Source organism: Alosa pseudoharengus, unplaced genomic scaffold, assembly GCF_046254945.1.
Source record: "Alosa pseudoharengus isolate Yale_2024_CS ecotype anadromous, Long Island Sound unplaced genomic scaffold, YU_APseudo_1.1 YU_APseudo_1.1_scf_21, whole genome shotgun sequence".
NCBI lineage: Eukaryota > Metazoa > Chordata > Actinopteri > Clupeiformes > Clupeidae > Alosa > Alosa pseudoharengus.
In genome coordinates, this window is record NW_027468674.1 from 12,271,469 (window position 1) to 12,287,661 (window position 16,193).

The 16,193-nt window shown below is 38.4% G+C and overlaps 3 protein-coding genes across 3 annotated transcripts; all 3 read right to left on the bottom strand.

Moving 5' to 3' along the window:
* Positions 1 to 3,012: 3,012 nt before the first annotated feature.
* Positions 3,013 to 4,704, bottom strand: LOC143138429 (interferon a3-like). The gene is made up of 3 exons (XM_076298898.1): positions 4,489 to 4,704; positions 3,784 to 3,897; positions 3,013 to 3,613 (listed from the first exon to the last, which is right to left on the bottom strand). Exons 1-3 carry the CDS (start codon positions 4,528 to 4,530, stop codon positions 3,524 to 3,526), a joined length of 246 nt encoding a protein of 81 aa, XP_076155013.1. The 5' UTR covers positions 4,531 to 4,704; the 3' UTR covers positions 3,013 to 3,523.
* A 4,071-nt stretch (positions 4,705 to 8,775) lies between these two features.
* Positions 8,776 to 10,460, bottom strand: LOC143138430 (interferon a3-like). The gene is made up of 3 exons (XM_076298900.1): positions 10,245 to 10,460; positions 9,547 to 9,660; positions 8,776 to 9,376 (listed from the first exon to the last, which is right to left on the bottom strand). Exons 1-3 carry the CDS (start codon positions 10,284 to 10,286, stop codon positions 9,287 to 9,289), a joined length of 246 nt encoding a protein of 81 aa, XP_076155015.1. The 5' UTR covers positions 10,287 to 10,460; the 3' UTR covers positions 8,776 to 9,286.
* A 3,026-nt stretch (positions 10,461 to 13,486) lies between these two features.
* Positions 13,487 to 15,334, bottom strand: LOC143138731 (interferon a3-like). Its single transcript, XM_076299147.1, has 4 exons — positions 15,303 to 15,334; positions 14,963 to 15,116; positions 14,258 to 14,371; positions 13,487 to 14,087 (listed from the first exon to the last, which is right to left on the bottom strand). The coding sequence occupies exons 1-4, from the start codon at positions 15,332 to 15,334 to the stop codon at positions 13,998 to 14,000; spliced, it is 390 nt and encodes a 129-aa protein (XP_076155262.1). The 3' UTR covers positions 13,487 to 13,997.
* Positions 15,335 to 16,193: the final 859 nt, after the last annotated feature.

The following is a 16,193-nucleotide window of genomic DNA, read 5'->3' on the forward strand; positions in this document are numbered from 1 at the left end:
TGTCATGTATAAAAAGACAAGTTTTCAGTTGCCATTCATGAAAAAGGCCTTTTTTTACACCAAGTATATTTCTGTTTATTTGTTTGTTGCTTAGATTTTTGCTTACCTGCTGCTTCCTTGCAACTCTGTACAGGGCATCAGGAAAATGAACCCCCACATTGTCCTCAACTATTTTCTCACCCTATAAAATAATACAATTTGAATAAAATCTTGAATATAAAGATAAAAAAAAACACAACCAATTCATGTTGAATAGCAGAACTGAACAGAAGTGTTTAAAAAATACTCACCATCTCTTTCAGCAAGGTTAAACATGTCCTGCTATACTGCGGGAATTTATGCTGCATCCATGGACAACCTTGGGTCACATCCAGGATAAGCACCAAAAAAGAACAAACACCGAAGAACGCCTTCATTCTGTTATTCTTGAGCAAACTTTGTAAATAATATAAACGATACAAAATATTGACTAGCCTACTGCTCAGACACGATACTTCAGGTTGTGTTCTACTGAATTGCACTGCCATGGTCTGTGTTTGTGTTAGTAATTTATATTGAATATTCCGAATTCAAAACTGAAAAATCGAGTTCAATGATGCATATTTCACTTTCTGGCCGCACCTTTCAGACAGGTGAGTAGGCGTCTCCCGCACGGGCTTCCCCACGCTTCACGGTTTTTGGACCACAGGTTCGTCCTTAATAATAGGATAGCTTGTAGGCCTATTGCATTGATGAATAACATTGATTAATCTCGAATAAATTTGGAATTTAAATAATTGGAGACAAAAAAATATTGATTATTTTGCTATGTGAGCTGATAGCCTATGTTACCGACAACAACACTTGAGCCATTTAGATATTTATTGGCAGGAAGTCTCCATTACCATTTAAACTCACTAATAAGTAATAAAGGCCTATGCTAATTATCCGACAATTTATGTTGTTTAAGCCTTTGTGCATCTATGCCAAATACCCTCTGAAATTAAAGTAGGCTAATGCGTGTTAGTTTGTAGCCTAATTCCATGTCTTATGGGATGGTGTGTTTTTTGCCTCGTAAATTCATCATTAATTAATCGTGAAAGAGTTTAACCACAGGTCAGAACAGAAGAACTCCTTGGAAAAACCACAAAGTGCGCAACACTTCAGGTTTTTTTACGACAGTTGCCAGACAACAATGACGAATAGCATGCGTGCTTTCGATATGCTGCTTGCAATACAATAGCGTGGGCCTATCAGTGCACTGGCGGCGAATCCAGGTGGGCGTAGCCTAAACGTGGAAAGAAGAAAGGAAAACAATCGCAGGATAGTATTTGGTACAGTATTATCCCTTTGGTCGTTATTTCAGTGATAGACAAATTATGTCACCGTGTTTACAAGCTTATTTGAGTGGGATGTCTAGCAACCCAGCGCCTACATGCTTACCAGGCTACTCTCTCCTTCTAACCAAATTTCTCTGAAACTTGAATAACTGTCCAGGCGCATGATACAGAATTCCATGTTTTCCTGCTGTTTCTTTTTTTTTTACTTTATCTATGATGTTTTCTTGTCTCCACTTGTCTTCTTCTATAGTTAGGGAAAGTTAAGCATCTGCAAAAAAAATCTTACCATATAGATTTTTTACCATATGTTCCTATAGGTGTCTAGTAACACCTCCCAATTTATCCAGGCCAAATCCTCGGGGAAACACCTGGAGAGCCCATCAAGTTTGGGGTGCCCAGAGGGACTGGGCGAAAATAATGAAAACTTTTTTTTTAACCAATATTAGCTTTTGAGATGTCTAACTAGGGGTTTTAGGGGTAAATCTATCCCAGCCGTTAGTTTTGTGTAAAAATCACTCCAAGTACATACAAAAATCCATAACAAGTGGTTTTATTGAACAATTACAAAACAAAACTTCCTTAATCAGTTTAAAATGTAACAAACCTCATCCCTCTACTTCCCTGCACTCCCTCACTACTGTTATCTTCTGGCTGGTTGATGTTCTGGCAAGAGTTACCATGACAGTTCCAACAATCAGATACACTTGACTCCTTGCTTTTTACAGCAGCACCTCTGTGCACCCCAAACTTGATGGGCTTTCCAGGTGTTTCCCCGAGGATTTGGCCGTGAATAAATTGTGAGGTGTTACTAGACACCTATAGGAACACATAGTAAAAAAGCTATCAGGAGAATTCAACAGAGTTTGAACAAAGTCATGATCCTTGAATATGCACATTCGATGGTGTTGCTGCTTTTTGCTTCATTATTTTACCAGTAGGTGGCATCAGCGTGACAAATTTCCCAAAGCGTCTAATAGAAAAACAAACTCATCACCAGCATCAGCTAATAAAAGATCATTAAGTGCTGTTTCTGTTCTCTGAAGGGCTTAAAAACCAGACGAAAACACCTTATACATAATCGATTTTTAATTAATTAACCTTACTTCTCAGAAAGCGGATTTGACTTTGACATTTTTTTGTGTAAATTATTGTTAAACAGGCCAAATTTAATGTAGGATTGCATCTATAAAATCAATAAAAGGGGGGAAATCCAAGGGGATGAATACTTTTTATTGGCACTGTATATGTGTGTGTTTGGGCTTTTAAAACTTTAATCCGATAGGACAGTGAAGAGAGTGACAGGAAGCTAGTGGGAGAGAGAGATGGGGTGGGATCAGGAAATGACCCGGGTCGGAACCCGAGTACCTGGGGGCATGTGGACCCGAATGTGGTGTGGGCGCTGTGGCAAACTGCACCACAGCGCCCCCTGGAGCTGACTTGAAGAAAAAGTAGCACATACCAGTTTATATGAAACAAAGCTTTTATTAAAATACAAAACATGTTTCTGCATGTGTCAATCTTTTACAGTGCACAATAAACAAACATATCAATAAATAAAATTGAAATGGATAAATAAATAAATTGCTCATTTTTATATATATACAATAAATAACACATTTTAATAGACCATCAGTCTTCAGAATAAATAATTTAAACACTGGATAAATGTGACCTTTAACATCTCTTTTTTTAGAATGAACAGTTTTCATAATTCATTGCAGAATCTGAATCAATTGTTTGCATTGCTGCAGTGAACAAACAAATTGTGTTAAACAAATAGCACCTTTCACATCATTCTGATCAATAAATAATAATAATTTCATTAATCAATAAAAAATAATAATTTTAACACTAAGTGTAACCTTGACCACCTCGTATAAGGGAACAGCATTCACAATTCATGACAATCATTTTAAGCAGAAAGTTCAGAATATGTTAGTCTTGGCATAATCACAGTCCCAATTGTCTACTTTGTTACAGTGTACAATAAATAAATAAATACATTAACAAAATGGATAAATAAATAAATTTGAACACTATTGTCAAACAAATAATAACTTTCACATCATCATTCTGATAAATAATTGTAACACTACATAAACCTTGACCACCTCAGAATCATTTTAAGCAGAAAGTTCCAAGTACATCAGTAGTCCTGGTGCATCCTCAGTCCCATTGGCTGTAGCTGTGGCAGGGTTTGGTGTTTAGAGGCGTGTGCTGGCCAGAAGGTCGACCTTCGTCAGGTGGCGGTGAACCTCCTTCCTGATCAGCTCCCAGGCCTTGGCCTTGTCCTCCTGAAATCACAAGTCACAACACTCACCATCAATATACAGACTCTGTACTTCTGTGTGTGTGTATGTGTATGTGTGTCTTTGTCTGTGTGTGTGTGTGTGTGTGTGCATCTGTATGTGTATGTATGTGTGATGGTGTGTTTGTGACAACAAATTAGAAAACCACAGCTCACCATTGTCCCCAGTGTTTCATTTCTCAGATTCTCAAAGTACAGGTGCAGTTTCTCATTCCCTTTAGTCTTAGAAACAACCTGCAGTCTCTCATTCCCTTTAGTCTTAGAAACAACCTGGAGGAAGAACAGAAGTTCATCAGATCAGTCTTGGATCATTATCACAGTAGACCAAATTGGACAATTCCATTACCATGGGCTATTTGATCTGAACTTCTATCATTTTATTTACCCTAAAACTGGTGAATGGTCATAAATGTAAAGCTGACTGTTTATAAAATAGAATAGAAGTCTTTATTGTCCACTGCTGTGGAAATCCATCTTATGTACAAATATACACAAAGTGTAAAATCAATAACATTGGTGTATTGCATAGTCATGATGTAACTTATTTGATTTTTACATGTATCTTACATGTATTTTACATATTATCTCATGGATGTTCAGAAGCATATGCTCTTGAGCCATGACAGCCCACTGAGCATCTAGGCTATTATATGACTGAGTTGCCTCCATTGTATCTGTATAGACAATTTCCAGCATACAACTGCTAGTTAAAAAGTTTCAACTTTAACCTTTAAGGTCACAGCTCAAAAGCTTACCAATATGCCTTCTAGTGTTCAGTCAATACAATAACAATGGTGTTCACATCATAGCATATTATAGATGCTCATGATGACAGAATACAGGTTATTCAGTTGTACTCACACATGACTGAGTTGCCACCAGTTGTGTGTCCAGGGTGCTCATGAAGTCCTTCAGCTTCTTCTGGTCCCAGGCCACGGCGGTCACATTCTCGTCCAGCAGGAGCGACACCTCGTCCAGCACCTGGGCTATGAACCAGATGATCCTCTCAGGCTGTGGAGACAACAGGAGGAGTCAAGACAGCCATCAGTGATGAGACAACCATCCCAGAATTGAACAGGAATATACAAGAATGTCATGTATAAAAAGACAAGTTTTCAGTTGCCATTCATGAAAAAGGCCTTTTTTTACACCAAGTATATTTCTGTTTATTTGTTTGTTGCTTAGATTTTTGCTTACCTGCTGCTTCCTTGCAACTCTGTACAGGGCATCAGGAAAATGAACCCCCACATTGTCCTCAACTATTTTCTCACCCTATAAAATAATACAATTTGAATAAAATCTTGAATATAAAGATAAAAAAAAACACAACCAATTCATGTTGAATAGCAGAACTGAACAGAAGTGTTTAAAAAATACTCACCATCTCTTTCAGCAAGGTTAAACATGTCCTGCTATACTGCGGGAATTTATGCTGCATCCATGGACAACCTTGGGTCACATCCAGGATAAGCACCAAAAAAGAACAAACACCGAAGAACGCCTTCATTCTGTTATTCTTGAGCAAACTTTGTAAATAATATAAACGATACAAAATATTGACTAGCCTACTGCTCAGACACGATACTTCAGGTTGTGTTCTACTGAATTGCACTGCCATGGTCTGTGTTTGTGTTAGTAATTTATATTGAATATTCCGAATTCAAAACTGAAAAATCGAGTTCAATGATGCATATTTCACTTTCTGGCCGCACCTTTCAGACAGGTGAGTAGGCGTCTCCCGCACGGGCTTCCCCACGCTTCACGGTTTTTGGACCACAGGTTCGTCCTTAATAATAGGATAGCTTGTAGGCCTATTGCATTGATGAATAACATTGATTAATCTCGAATAAATTTGGAATTTAAATAATTGGAGACAAAAAAATATTGATTATTTTGCTATGTGAGCTGATAGCCTATGTTACCGACAACAACACTTGAGCCATTTAGATATTTATTGGCAGGAAGTCTCCATTACCATTTAAACTCACTAATAAGTAATAAAGGCCTATGCTAATTATCCGACAATTTATGTTGTTTAAGCCTTTGTGCATCTATGCCAAATACCCTCTGAAATTAAAGTAGGCTAATGCGTGTTAGTTTGTAGCCTAATTCCATGTCTTATGGGATGGTGTGTTTTTTGCCTCGTAAATTCATCATTAATTAATCGTGAAAGAGTTTAACCACAGGTCAGAACAGAAGAACTCCTTGGAAAAACCACAAAGTGCGCAACACTTCAGGTTTTTTTACGACAGTTGCCAGACAACAATGACGAATAGCATGCGTGCTTTCGATATGCTGCTTGCAATACAATAGCGTGGGCCTATCAGTGCACTGGCGGCGAATCCAGGTGGGCGTAGCCTAAACGTGGAAAGAAGAAAGGAAAACAATCGCAGGATAGTATTTGGTACAGTATTATCCCTTTGGTCGTTATTTCAGTGATAGACAAATTATGTCACCGTGTTTACAAGCTTATTTGAGTGGGATGTCTAGCAACCCAGCGCCTACATGCTTACCAGGCTACTCTCTCCTTCTAACCAAATTTCTCTGAAACTTGAATAACTGTCCAGGCGCATGATACAGAATTCCATGTTTTCCTGCTGTTTCTTTTTTTTTTACTTTATCTATGATGTTTTCTTGTCTCCACTTGTCTTCTTCTATAGTTAGGGAAAGTTAAGCATCTGCAAAAAAAATCTTACCATATAGATTTTTTACCATATGTTCCTATAGGTGTCTAGTATTGTTGTTGACTTCCGGAGAGGTCACACCCAACACCTGCCACTGACCATCAACGGTGCTGTGGTGGAGAGAGCGAGCAGCACCAAATTCCTGGGGGTGCACATCAGTGAAGACCTCTCCTGGACCACCAACACAGCATCACTGGTGAAGAGAGCTCAGCGCCGCCTGTACTTCCTGCGGAAACTCAGGCGAGCAAGTGCTCCACCAGCCATCATGACCACATTCTACCGAGGCACCATTGAGAGCATCCTCTCCAGCTGTATCGCTGTGTGGGGCGGAAGCTGCACTGAATACAACAGGAAAGCCCTGCAGCGCATAGTGAACACAGCTGGAAGGATTATTGGTGCTTCACTCCCCTCCCTGAAGGACATTTACACCACCCACCTCACCCGCAAGGCGACCAAAATTGTGAGTGATGCAAGTCACCCCGCTCACAATCTGTTTGATCTACTGCCCTCTGGGAAGAGGTACAGAAGCCTGCGCTCCCGCACTACCAGACTCACCAACAGCTTCATACACCAAGCTGTTAGGATGCTGAACTCTCTCCCTCCTCTCCCCCCTCCACCCTCAGCTACATAACATCCTGGACATTGGACCCACAATGGCCGCCTGCACCACTCCACTTGCACACTTGTACACTTTGCAACTTGTTGTTGTTGTCCTGGAAACACAACACTTCTGCTGCTCTTACATAACTTGCACCACTATGCCACTTTATTTCTTACTTAGGTCAAACAGAACTACCTCAGCCTCTTATTGGCCTGACTTTGCACTAGTATTTTATTTTATTGACTGTCTATGCACAATTTCAACCAAATTTTGCTGCTCTTATTTTTTCATTATATGTGCCCTCTTATTTACTTATTTACTTACTTTTTTGTTTACTTGAATGTTATGTTTGTCTGTGGACTTAAAATTGGTAAAATATGTCTTGTCTCCACCGTGGGATAGTGAGAAACGTAATTTCGATCTCTTTGTATGTCTGGAACATGTGAAGAAATTGACAATAAAGCTGACTTTGACTTTGACTTTGACTTTGACTAGTAACACCTCCCAATTTATCCAGGCCAAATCCTCGGGGAAACACCTGGAGAGCCCATCAAGTTTGGGGTGCCCAGAGGGACTGGGCGAAAATAATGAAAACTTTTTTTTTAACCAATATTAGCTTTTGAGATGTCTAACTAGGGGTTTTAGGGGTAAATCTATCCCAGCCGTTAGTTTTGTGTAAAAATCACTCCAAGTACATACAAAAATCCATAACAAGTGGTTTTATTGAACAATTACAAAACAAAACTTCCTTAATCAGTTTAAAATGTAACAAACCTCATCCCTCTACTTCCCTGCACTCCCTCACTACTGTTATCTTCTGGCTGGTTGATGTTCTGGCAAGAGTTACCATGACAGTTCCAACAATCAGATACACTTGACTCCTTGCTTTTTACAGCAGCACCTCTGTGCACCCCAAACTTGATGGGCTTTCCAGGTGTTTCCCCGAGGATTTGGCCGTGAATAAATTGTGAGGTGTTACTAGACACCTATAGGAACACATAGTAAAAAAGCTATCAGGAGAATTCAACAGAGTTTGAACAAAGTCATGATCCTTGAATATGCACATTCGATGGTGTTGCTGCTTTTTGCTTCATTATTTTACCAGTAGGTGGCATCAGCGTGACAAATTTCCCAAAGCGTCTAATAGAAAAACAAACTCATCACCAGCATCAGCTAATAAAAGATCATTAAGTGCTGTTTCTGTTCTCTGAAGGGCTTAAAAACCAGACGAAAACACCTTATACATAATCGATTTTTAATTAATTAACCTTACTTCTCAGAAAGCGGATTTGACTTTGACATTTTTTTGTGTAAATTATTGTTAAACAGGCCAAATTTAATGTAGGATTGCATCTATAAAATCAATAAAAGGGGGGAAATCCAAGGGGATGAATACTTTTTATTGGCACTGTATATGTGTGTGTTTGGGCTTTTAAAACTTTAATCCGATAGGACAGTGAAGAGAGTGACAGGAAGCTAGTGGGAGAGAGAGATGGGGTGGGATCAGGAAATGACCCGGGTCGGAACCCGAGTACCTGGGGGCATGTGGACCCGAATGTGGTGTGGGCGCTGTGGCAAACTGCACCACAGCGCCCCCTGGAGCTGACTTGAAGAAAAAGTAGCACATACCAGTTTATATGAAACAAAGCTTTTATTAAAATACAAAACATGTTTCTGCATGTGTCAATCTTTTACAGTGCACAATAAACAAACATATCAATAAATAAAATTGAAATGGATAAATAAATAAATTGCTCATTTTTATATATATACAATAAATAACACATTTTAATAGACCATCAGTCTTCAGAATAAATAATTTAAACACTGGATAAATGTGACCTTTAACATCTCTTTTTTTAGAATGAACAGTTTTCATAATTCATTGCAGAATCTGAATCAATTGTTTGCATTGCTGCAGTGAACAAACAAATTGTGTTAAACAAATAGCACCTTTCACATCATTCTGATCAATAAATAATAATAATTTCATTAATCAATAAAAAATAATAATTTTAACACTAAGTGTAACCTTGACCACCTCGTATAAGGGAACAGCATTCACAATTCATGACAATCATTTTAAGCAGAAAGTTCAGAATATGTTAGTCTTGGCATAATCACAGTCCCAATTGTCTACTTTGTTACAGTGTACAATAAATAAATAAATACATTAACAAAATGGATAAATAAATAAATTTGAACACTATTGTCAAACAAATAATAACTTTCACATCATCATTCTGATAAATAATTGTAACACTACATAAACCTTGACCACCTCAGAATCATTTTAAGCAGAAAGTTCCAAGTACATCAGTAGTCCTGGTGCATCCTCAGTCCCATTGGCTGTAGCTGTGGCAGGGTTTGGTGTTTAGAGGCGTGTGCTGGCCAGAAGGTCGACCTTCGTCAGGTGGCGGTGAACCTCCTTCCTGATCAGCTCCCAGGCCTTGGCCTTGTCCTCCTGAAATCACAAGTCACAACACTCACCATCAATATACAGACTCTGTACTTCTGTGTGTGTGTATGTGTATGTGTGTCTTTGTCTGTGTGTGTGTGTGTGTGTGTGCATCTGTATGTGTATGTATGTGTGATGGTGTGTTTGTGACAACAAATTAGAAAACCACAGCTCACCATTGTCCCCAGTGTTTCATTTCTCAGATTCTCAAAGTACAGGTGCAGTTTCTCATTCCCTTTAGTCTTAGAAACAACCTGCAGTCTCTCATTCCCTTTAGTCTTAGAAACAACCTGGAGGAAGAACAGAAGTTCATCAGATCAGTCTTGGATCATTATCACAGTAGACCAAATTGGACAATTCCATTACCATGGGCTATTTGATCTGAACTTCTATCATTTTATTTACCCTAAAACTGGTGAATGGTCATAAATGTAAAGCTGACTGTTTATAAAATAGAATAGAAGTCTTTATTGTCCACTGCTGTGGAAATCCATCTTATGTACAAATATACACAAAGTGTAAAATCAATAACATTGGTGTATTGCATAGTCATGATGTAACTTATTTGATTTTTACATGTATCTTACATGTATTTTACATATTATCTCATGGATGTTCAGAAGCATATGCTCTTGAGCCATGACAGCCCACTGAGCATCTAGGCTATTATATGACTGAGTTGCCTCCATTGTATCTGTATAGACAATTTCCAGCATACAACTGCTAGTTAAAAAGTTTCAACTTTAACCTTTAAGGTCCCAGCTCAAAAGCTTACCATTATGCCTTCTAGTAGTCAATACAATAACAATGGTGTTCACATCATAGATGCTCATGATGACAGCATATAGAATACAGGTTATTCAGTTGTACTCACACATGACTGAGTTGCCACCAGTTGTGTGTCCAGGGTGCTCATGAAGTCCTTCAGCTTCTTCTGGTCCCAGGCCACGGCGGTCACATTCTCGTCCAGCAGGAGCGACACCTCGTCCAGCACCTGGGCTATGAACCAGATGATCCTCTCAGGCTGTGGAGACAACAGGAGGAGTCAAGACAGCCATCAGTGATGAGACAACCATCCCAGAATTGAACAGGAATATACAAGAATGTCATGTATAAAAAGACAAGTTTTCAGTTGCCATTCATGAAAAAGGCCTTTTTTTACACCAAGTATATTTCTGTTTATTTGTTTGTTGCTTAGATTTTTGCTTACCTGCTGCTTCCTTGCAACTCTGTACAGGGCATCAGGAAAATGAACCCCCACATTGTCCTCAACTATTTTCTCACCCTATAAAATAATACAATTTGAATAAAATCTTGAATATAAAGATAAAAAAAAACACAACCAATTCATGTTGAATAGCAGAACTGAACAGAAGTGTTTAAAAAATACTCACCATCTCTTTCAGCAAGGTTAAACATGTCCTGCTATACTGCGGGAATTTATGCTGCATCCATGGACAACCTTGGGTCACATCCAGGATAAGCACCAAAAAAGAACAAACACCGAAGAACGCCTTCATTCTGTTATTCTTGAGCAAACTTTGTAAATAATATAAACGATACAAAATATTGACTAGCCTACTGCTCAGACACGATACTTCAGGTTGTGTTCTACTGAATTGCACTGCCATGGTCTGTGTTTGTGTTAGTAATTTATATTGAATATTCCGAATTCAAAACTGAAAAATCGAGTTCAATGATGCATATTTCACTTTCTGGCCGCACCTTTCAGACAGGTGAGTAGGCGTCTCCCGCACGGGCTTCCCCACGCTTCACGGTTTTTGGACCACAGGTTCGTCCTTAATAATAGGATAGCTTGTAGGCCTATTGCATTGATGAATAACATTGATTAATCTCGAATAAATTTGGAATTTAAATAATTGGAGACAAAAAAATATTGATTATTTTGCTATGTGAGCTGATAGCCTATGTTACCGACAACAACACTTGAGCCATTTAGATATTTATTGGCAGGAAGTCTCCATTACCATTTAAACTCACTAATAAGTAATAAAGGCCTATGCTAATTATCCGACAATTTATGTTGTTTAAGCCTTTGTGCATCTATGCCAAATACCCTCTGAAATTAAAGTAGGCTAATGCGTGTTAGTTTGTAGCCTAATTCCATGTCTTATGGGATGGTGTGTTTTTTGCCTCGTAAATTCATCATTAATTAATCGTGAAAGAGTTTAACCACAGGTCAGAACAGAAGAACTCCTTGGAAAAACCACAAAGTGCGCAACACTTCAGGTTTTTTTACGACAGTTGCCAGACAACAATGACGAATAGCATGCGTGCTTTCGATATGCTGCTTGCAATACAATAGCGTGGGCCTATCAGTGCACTGGCGGCGAATCCAGGTGGGCGTAGCCTAAACGTGGAAAGAAGAAAGGAAAACAATCGCAGGATAGTATTTGGTACAGTATTATCCCTTTGGTCGTTATTTCAGTGATAGACAAATTATGTCACCGTGTTTACAAGCTTATTTGAGTGGGATGTCTAGCAACCCAGCGCCTACATGCTTACCAGGCTACTCTCTCCTTCTAACCAAATTTCTCTGAAACTTGAATAACTGTCCAGGCGCATGATACAGAATTCCATGTTTTCCTGCTGTTTCTTTTTTTTTTACTTTATCTATGATGTTTTCTTGTCTCCACTTGTCTTCTTCTATAGTTAGGGAAAGTTAAGCATCTGCAAAAAAAATCTTACCATATAGATTTTTTACCATATGTTCCTATAGGTGTCTAGTAACACCTCCCAATTTATCCAGGCCAAATCCTCGGGGAAACACCTGGAGAGCCCATCAAGTTTGGGGTGCCCAGAGGGACTGGGCGAAAATAATGAAAACTTTTTTTTTAACCAATATTAGCTTTTGAGATGTCTAACTAGGGGTTTTAGGGGTAAATCTATCCCAGCCGTTAGTTTTGTGTAAAAATCACTCCAAGTACATACAAAAATCCATAACAAGTGGTTTTATTGAACAATTACAAAACAAAACTTCCTTAATCAGTTTAAAATGTAACAAACCTCATCCCTCTACTTCCCTGCACTCCCTCACTACTGTTATCTTCTGGCTGGTTGATGTTCTGGCAAGAGTTACCATGACAGTTCCAACAATCAGATACACTTGACTCCTTGCTTTTTACAGCAGCACCTCTGTGCACCCCAAACTTGATGGGCTTTCCAGGTGTTTCCCCGAGGATTTGGCCGTGAATAAATTGTGAGGTGTTACTAGACACCTATAGGAACACATAGTAAAAAAGCTATCAGGAGAATTCAACAGAGTTTGAACAAAGTCATGATCCTTGAATATGCACATTCGATGGTGTTGCTGCTTTTTGCTTCATTATTTTACCAGTAGGTGGCATCAGCGTGACAAATTTCCCAAAGCGTCTAATAGAAAAACAAACTCATCACCAGCATCAGCTAATAAAAGATCATTAAGTGCTGTTTCTGTTCTCTGAAGGGCTTAAAAACCAGACGAAAACACCTTATACATAATCGATTTTTAATTAATTAACCTTACTTCTCAGAAAGCGGATTTGACTTTGACATTTTTTTGTGTAAATTATTGTTAAACAGGCCAAATTTAATGTAGGATTGCATCTATAAAATCAATAAAAGGGGGGAAATCCAAGGGGATGAATACTTTTTATTGGCACTGTATATGTGTGTGTTTGGGCTTTTAAAACTTTAATCCGATAGGACAGTGAAGAGAGTGACAGGAAGCTAGTGGGAGAGAGAGATGGGGTGGGATCAGGAAATGACCCGGGTCGGAACCCGAGTACCTGGGGGCATGTGGACCCGAATGTGGTGTGGGCGCTGTGGCAAACTGCACCACAGCGCCCCCTGGAGCTGACTTGAAGAAAAAGTAGCACATACCAGTTTATATGAAACAAAGCTTTTATTAAAATACAAAACATGTTTCTGCATGTGTCAATCTTTTACAGTGCACAATAAACAAACATATCAATAAATAAAATTGAAATGGATAAATAAATAAATTGCTCATTTTTATATATATACAATAAATAACACATTTTAATAGACCATCAGTCTTCAGAATAAATAATTTAAACACTGGATAAATGTGACCTTTAACATCTCTTTTTTTAGAATGAACAGTTTTCATAATTCATTGCAGAATCTGAATCAATTGTTTGCATTGCTGCAGTGAACAAACAAATTGTGTTAAACAAATAGCACCTTTCACATCATTCTGATCAATAAATAATAATAATTTCATTAATCAATAAAAAATAATAATTTTAACACTAAGTGTAACCTTGACCACCTCGTATAAGGGAACAGCATTCACAATTCATGACAATCATTTTAAGCAGAAAGTTCAGAATATGTTAGTCTTGGCATAATCACAGTCCCAATTGTCTACTTTGTTACAGTGTACAATAAATAAATAAATACATTAACAAAATGGATAAATAAATAAATTTGAACACTATTGTCAAACAAATAATAACTTTCACATCATCATTCTGATAAATAATTGTAACACTACATAAACCTTGACCACCTCAGAATCATTTTAAGCAGAAAGTTCCAAGTACATCAGTAGTCCTGGTGCATCCTCAGTCCCATTGGCTGTAGCTGTGGCAGGGTTTGGTGTTTAGAGGCGTGTGCTGGCCAGAAGGTCGACCTTCGTCAGGTGGCGGTGAACCTCCTTCCTGATCAGCTCCCAGGCCTTGGCCTTGTCCTCCTGAAATCACAAGTCACAACACTCACCATCAATATACAGACTCTGTACTTCTGTGTGTGTGTATGTGTATGTGTGTCTTTGTCTGTGTGTGTGTGTGTGTGTGTGCATCTGTATGTGTATGTATGTGTGATGGTGTGTTTGTGACAACAAATTAGAAAACCACAGCTCACCATTGTCCCCAGTGTTTCATTTCTCAGATTCTCAAAGTACAGGTGCAGTTTCTCATTCCCTTTAGTCTTAGAAACAACCTGCAGTCTCTCATTCCCTTTAGTCTTAGAAACAACCTGGAGGAAGAACAGAAGTTCATCAGATCAGTCTTGGATCATTATCACAGTAGACCAAATTGGACAATTCCATTACCATGGGCTATTTGATCTGAACTTCTATCATTTTATTTACCCTAAAACTGGTGAATGGTCATAAATGTAAAGCTGACTGTTTATAAAATAGAATAGAAGTCTTTATTGTCCACTGCTGTGGAAATCCATCTTATGTACAAATATACACAAAGTGTAAAATCAATAACATTGGTGTATTGCATAGTCATGATGTAACTTATTTGATTTTTACATGTATCTTACATGTATTTTACATATTATCTCATGGATGTTCAGAAGCATATGCTCTTGAGCCATGACAGCCCACTGAGCATCTAGGCTATTATATGACTGAGTTGCCTCCATTGTATCTGTATAGACAATTTCCAGCATACAACTGCTAGTTAAAAAGTTTCAACTTTAACCTTTAAGGTCACAGCTCAAAAGCTTACCAATATGCCTTCTAGTGTTCAGTCAATACAATAACAATGGTGTTCACATCATAGCATATTATAGATGCTCATGATGACAGAATACAGGTTATTCAGTTGTACTCACACATGACTGAGTTGCCACCAGTTGTGTGTCCAGGGTGCTCATGAAGTCCTTCAGCTTCTTCTGGTCCCAGGCCACGGCGGTCACATTCTCGTCCAGCAGGAGCGACACCTCGTCCAGCACCTGGGCTATGAACCAGATGATCGATCCTCTCAGGCTGTGGAGACAACAGGAGGAGTCAAGACAGCCATCAGTGATGAGACAACCATCCCAGAATTGAACAGGAATATACAAGAATGTCATGTATAAAAAGACAAGTTTTCAGTTGCCATTCATGAAAAAGGCCTTTTTTTACACCAAGTATATTTCTGTTTATTTGTTTGTTGCTTAGATTTTTGCTTACCTGCTGCTTCCTTGCAACTCTGTACAGGGCATCAAATCAAATGAACCCCCACATTGTCCTCAACTATTTTCTCACCCTATAAAATAATAGAATTTGAATAAAATCTTGAATATAAAGATGTGATTTTGCTATCAGGAAAAAAAAAAACACAACCAATTTATATTGAATAGCAGAACTGAACAGAAGTGTTTAAGAAAATACTCACCATCTCTTTCAGCAAGGTTAAACATGTCCTGCTATACTGCGGGAATTTATGCTGCATCCATGGACAACCTTGGGTCATATCCAGGATTAGCACCAAAAAAGAACACACACCGAAGAACGCCTTCATTCTGTTATTATTGAGCAAGCTTTGTAAACAAAGTAAACGACACAAAATATTGACTACTGCTCAGACACGATATTTCAGGTTGTGTTCTACTGAATTGCACTGCCATGGTCTGTGTTTGTGTTAGTAATTTATACTGAATATTCCGAATTCAAAACTGAAAAGCCGAGTTCAATGATGCATATTTCACTTTCTGGCCGCACCTTTCAGACAGGTGAGGCGTAGGCTATCCCTCACGGGCTTCCCCGCGCTGCACAGTTTTTGGAACGTCAGTGCGTTCGCCCTGAATAATAGGATAGCTTAAATGAATGAATAACATTAATTAATGTAGAATCAATTGGAAATTTAAATAATTGAATAATTGTTTATTTTGACTTATGTTGTGTAAGCCTATGTGCTTATCTACCTACTGTACCGAATACCCTCTGAAATCAAAGTAAGCTAATGCATGTTAGTTTGCAATTCAAAATGTTATTTGGGGATGGTTTGCGTGTTGTTTGCCTCGTAAAATCATTAGGGATTAATCTTGAAAGAGTTTAACCACAAGTCAGAGCAGAAGCTCC

Excerpts from the sequence above, each read along its gene's own strand:
- LOC143138429 (XM_076298898.1), bottom strand. The coding sequence starts at position 4,530 with ATGAGCACCCTGGACACACAACTGGTGGCAACTCAGTCATGT. Across the intron at positions 3,898-4,488 it reads TGGTGGCAACTCAGTCATGT|GTTGTTTCTAAGACTAAAGG; the intron begins GTGAGTACAACT and ends TTCTTCCTCCAG. Across the intron at positions 3,614-3,783 it reads ATGAAACACTGGGGACAATG|GAGGACAAGGCCAAGGCCTG; the intron begins GTGAGCTGTGGT and ends TTGTGATTTCAG.
- LOC143138430 (XM_076298900.1), bottom strand. The coding sequence starts at position 10,286 with ATGAGCACCCTGGACACACAACTGGTGGCAACTCAGTCATGT. Across the intron at positions 9,661-10,244 it reads TGGTGGCAACTCAGTCATGT|GTTGTTTCTAAGACTAAAGG; the intron begins GTGAGTACAACT and ends TTCTTCCTCCAG. Across the intron at positions 9,377-9,546 it reads ATGAAACACTGGGGACAATG|GAGGACAAGGCCAAGGCCTG; the intron begins GTGAGCTGTGGT and ends TTGTGATTTCAG.
- LOC143138731 (XM_076299147.1), bottom strand. The coding sequence starts at position 15,334 with ATGCCCTGTACAGAGTTGCAAGGAAGCAGCAG. Across the intron at positions 15,117-15,302 it reads GAGTTGCAAGGAAGCAGCAG|CCTGAGAGGATCGATCATCT; the intron begins GTAAGCAAAAAT and ends TTGTCTCCACAG. Across the intron at positions 14,088-14,257 it reads ATGAAACACTGGGGACAATG|GAGGACAAGGCCAAGGCCTG; the intron begins GTGAGCTGTGGT and ends TTGTGATTTCAG.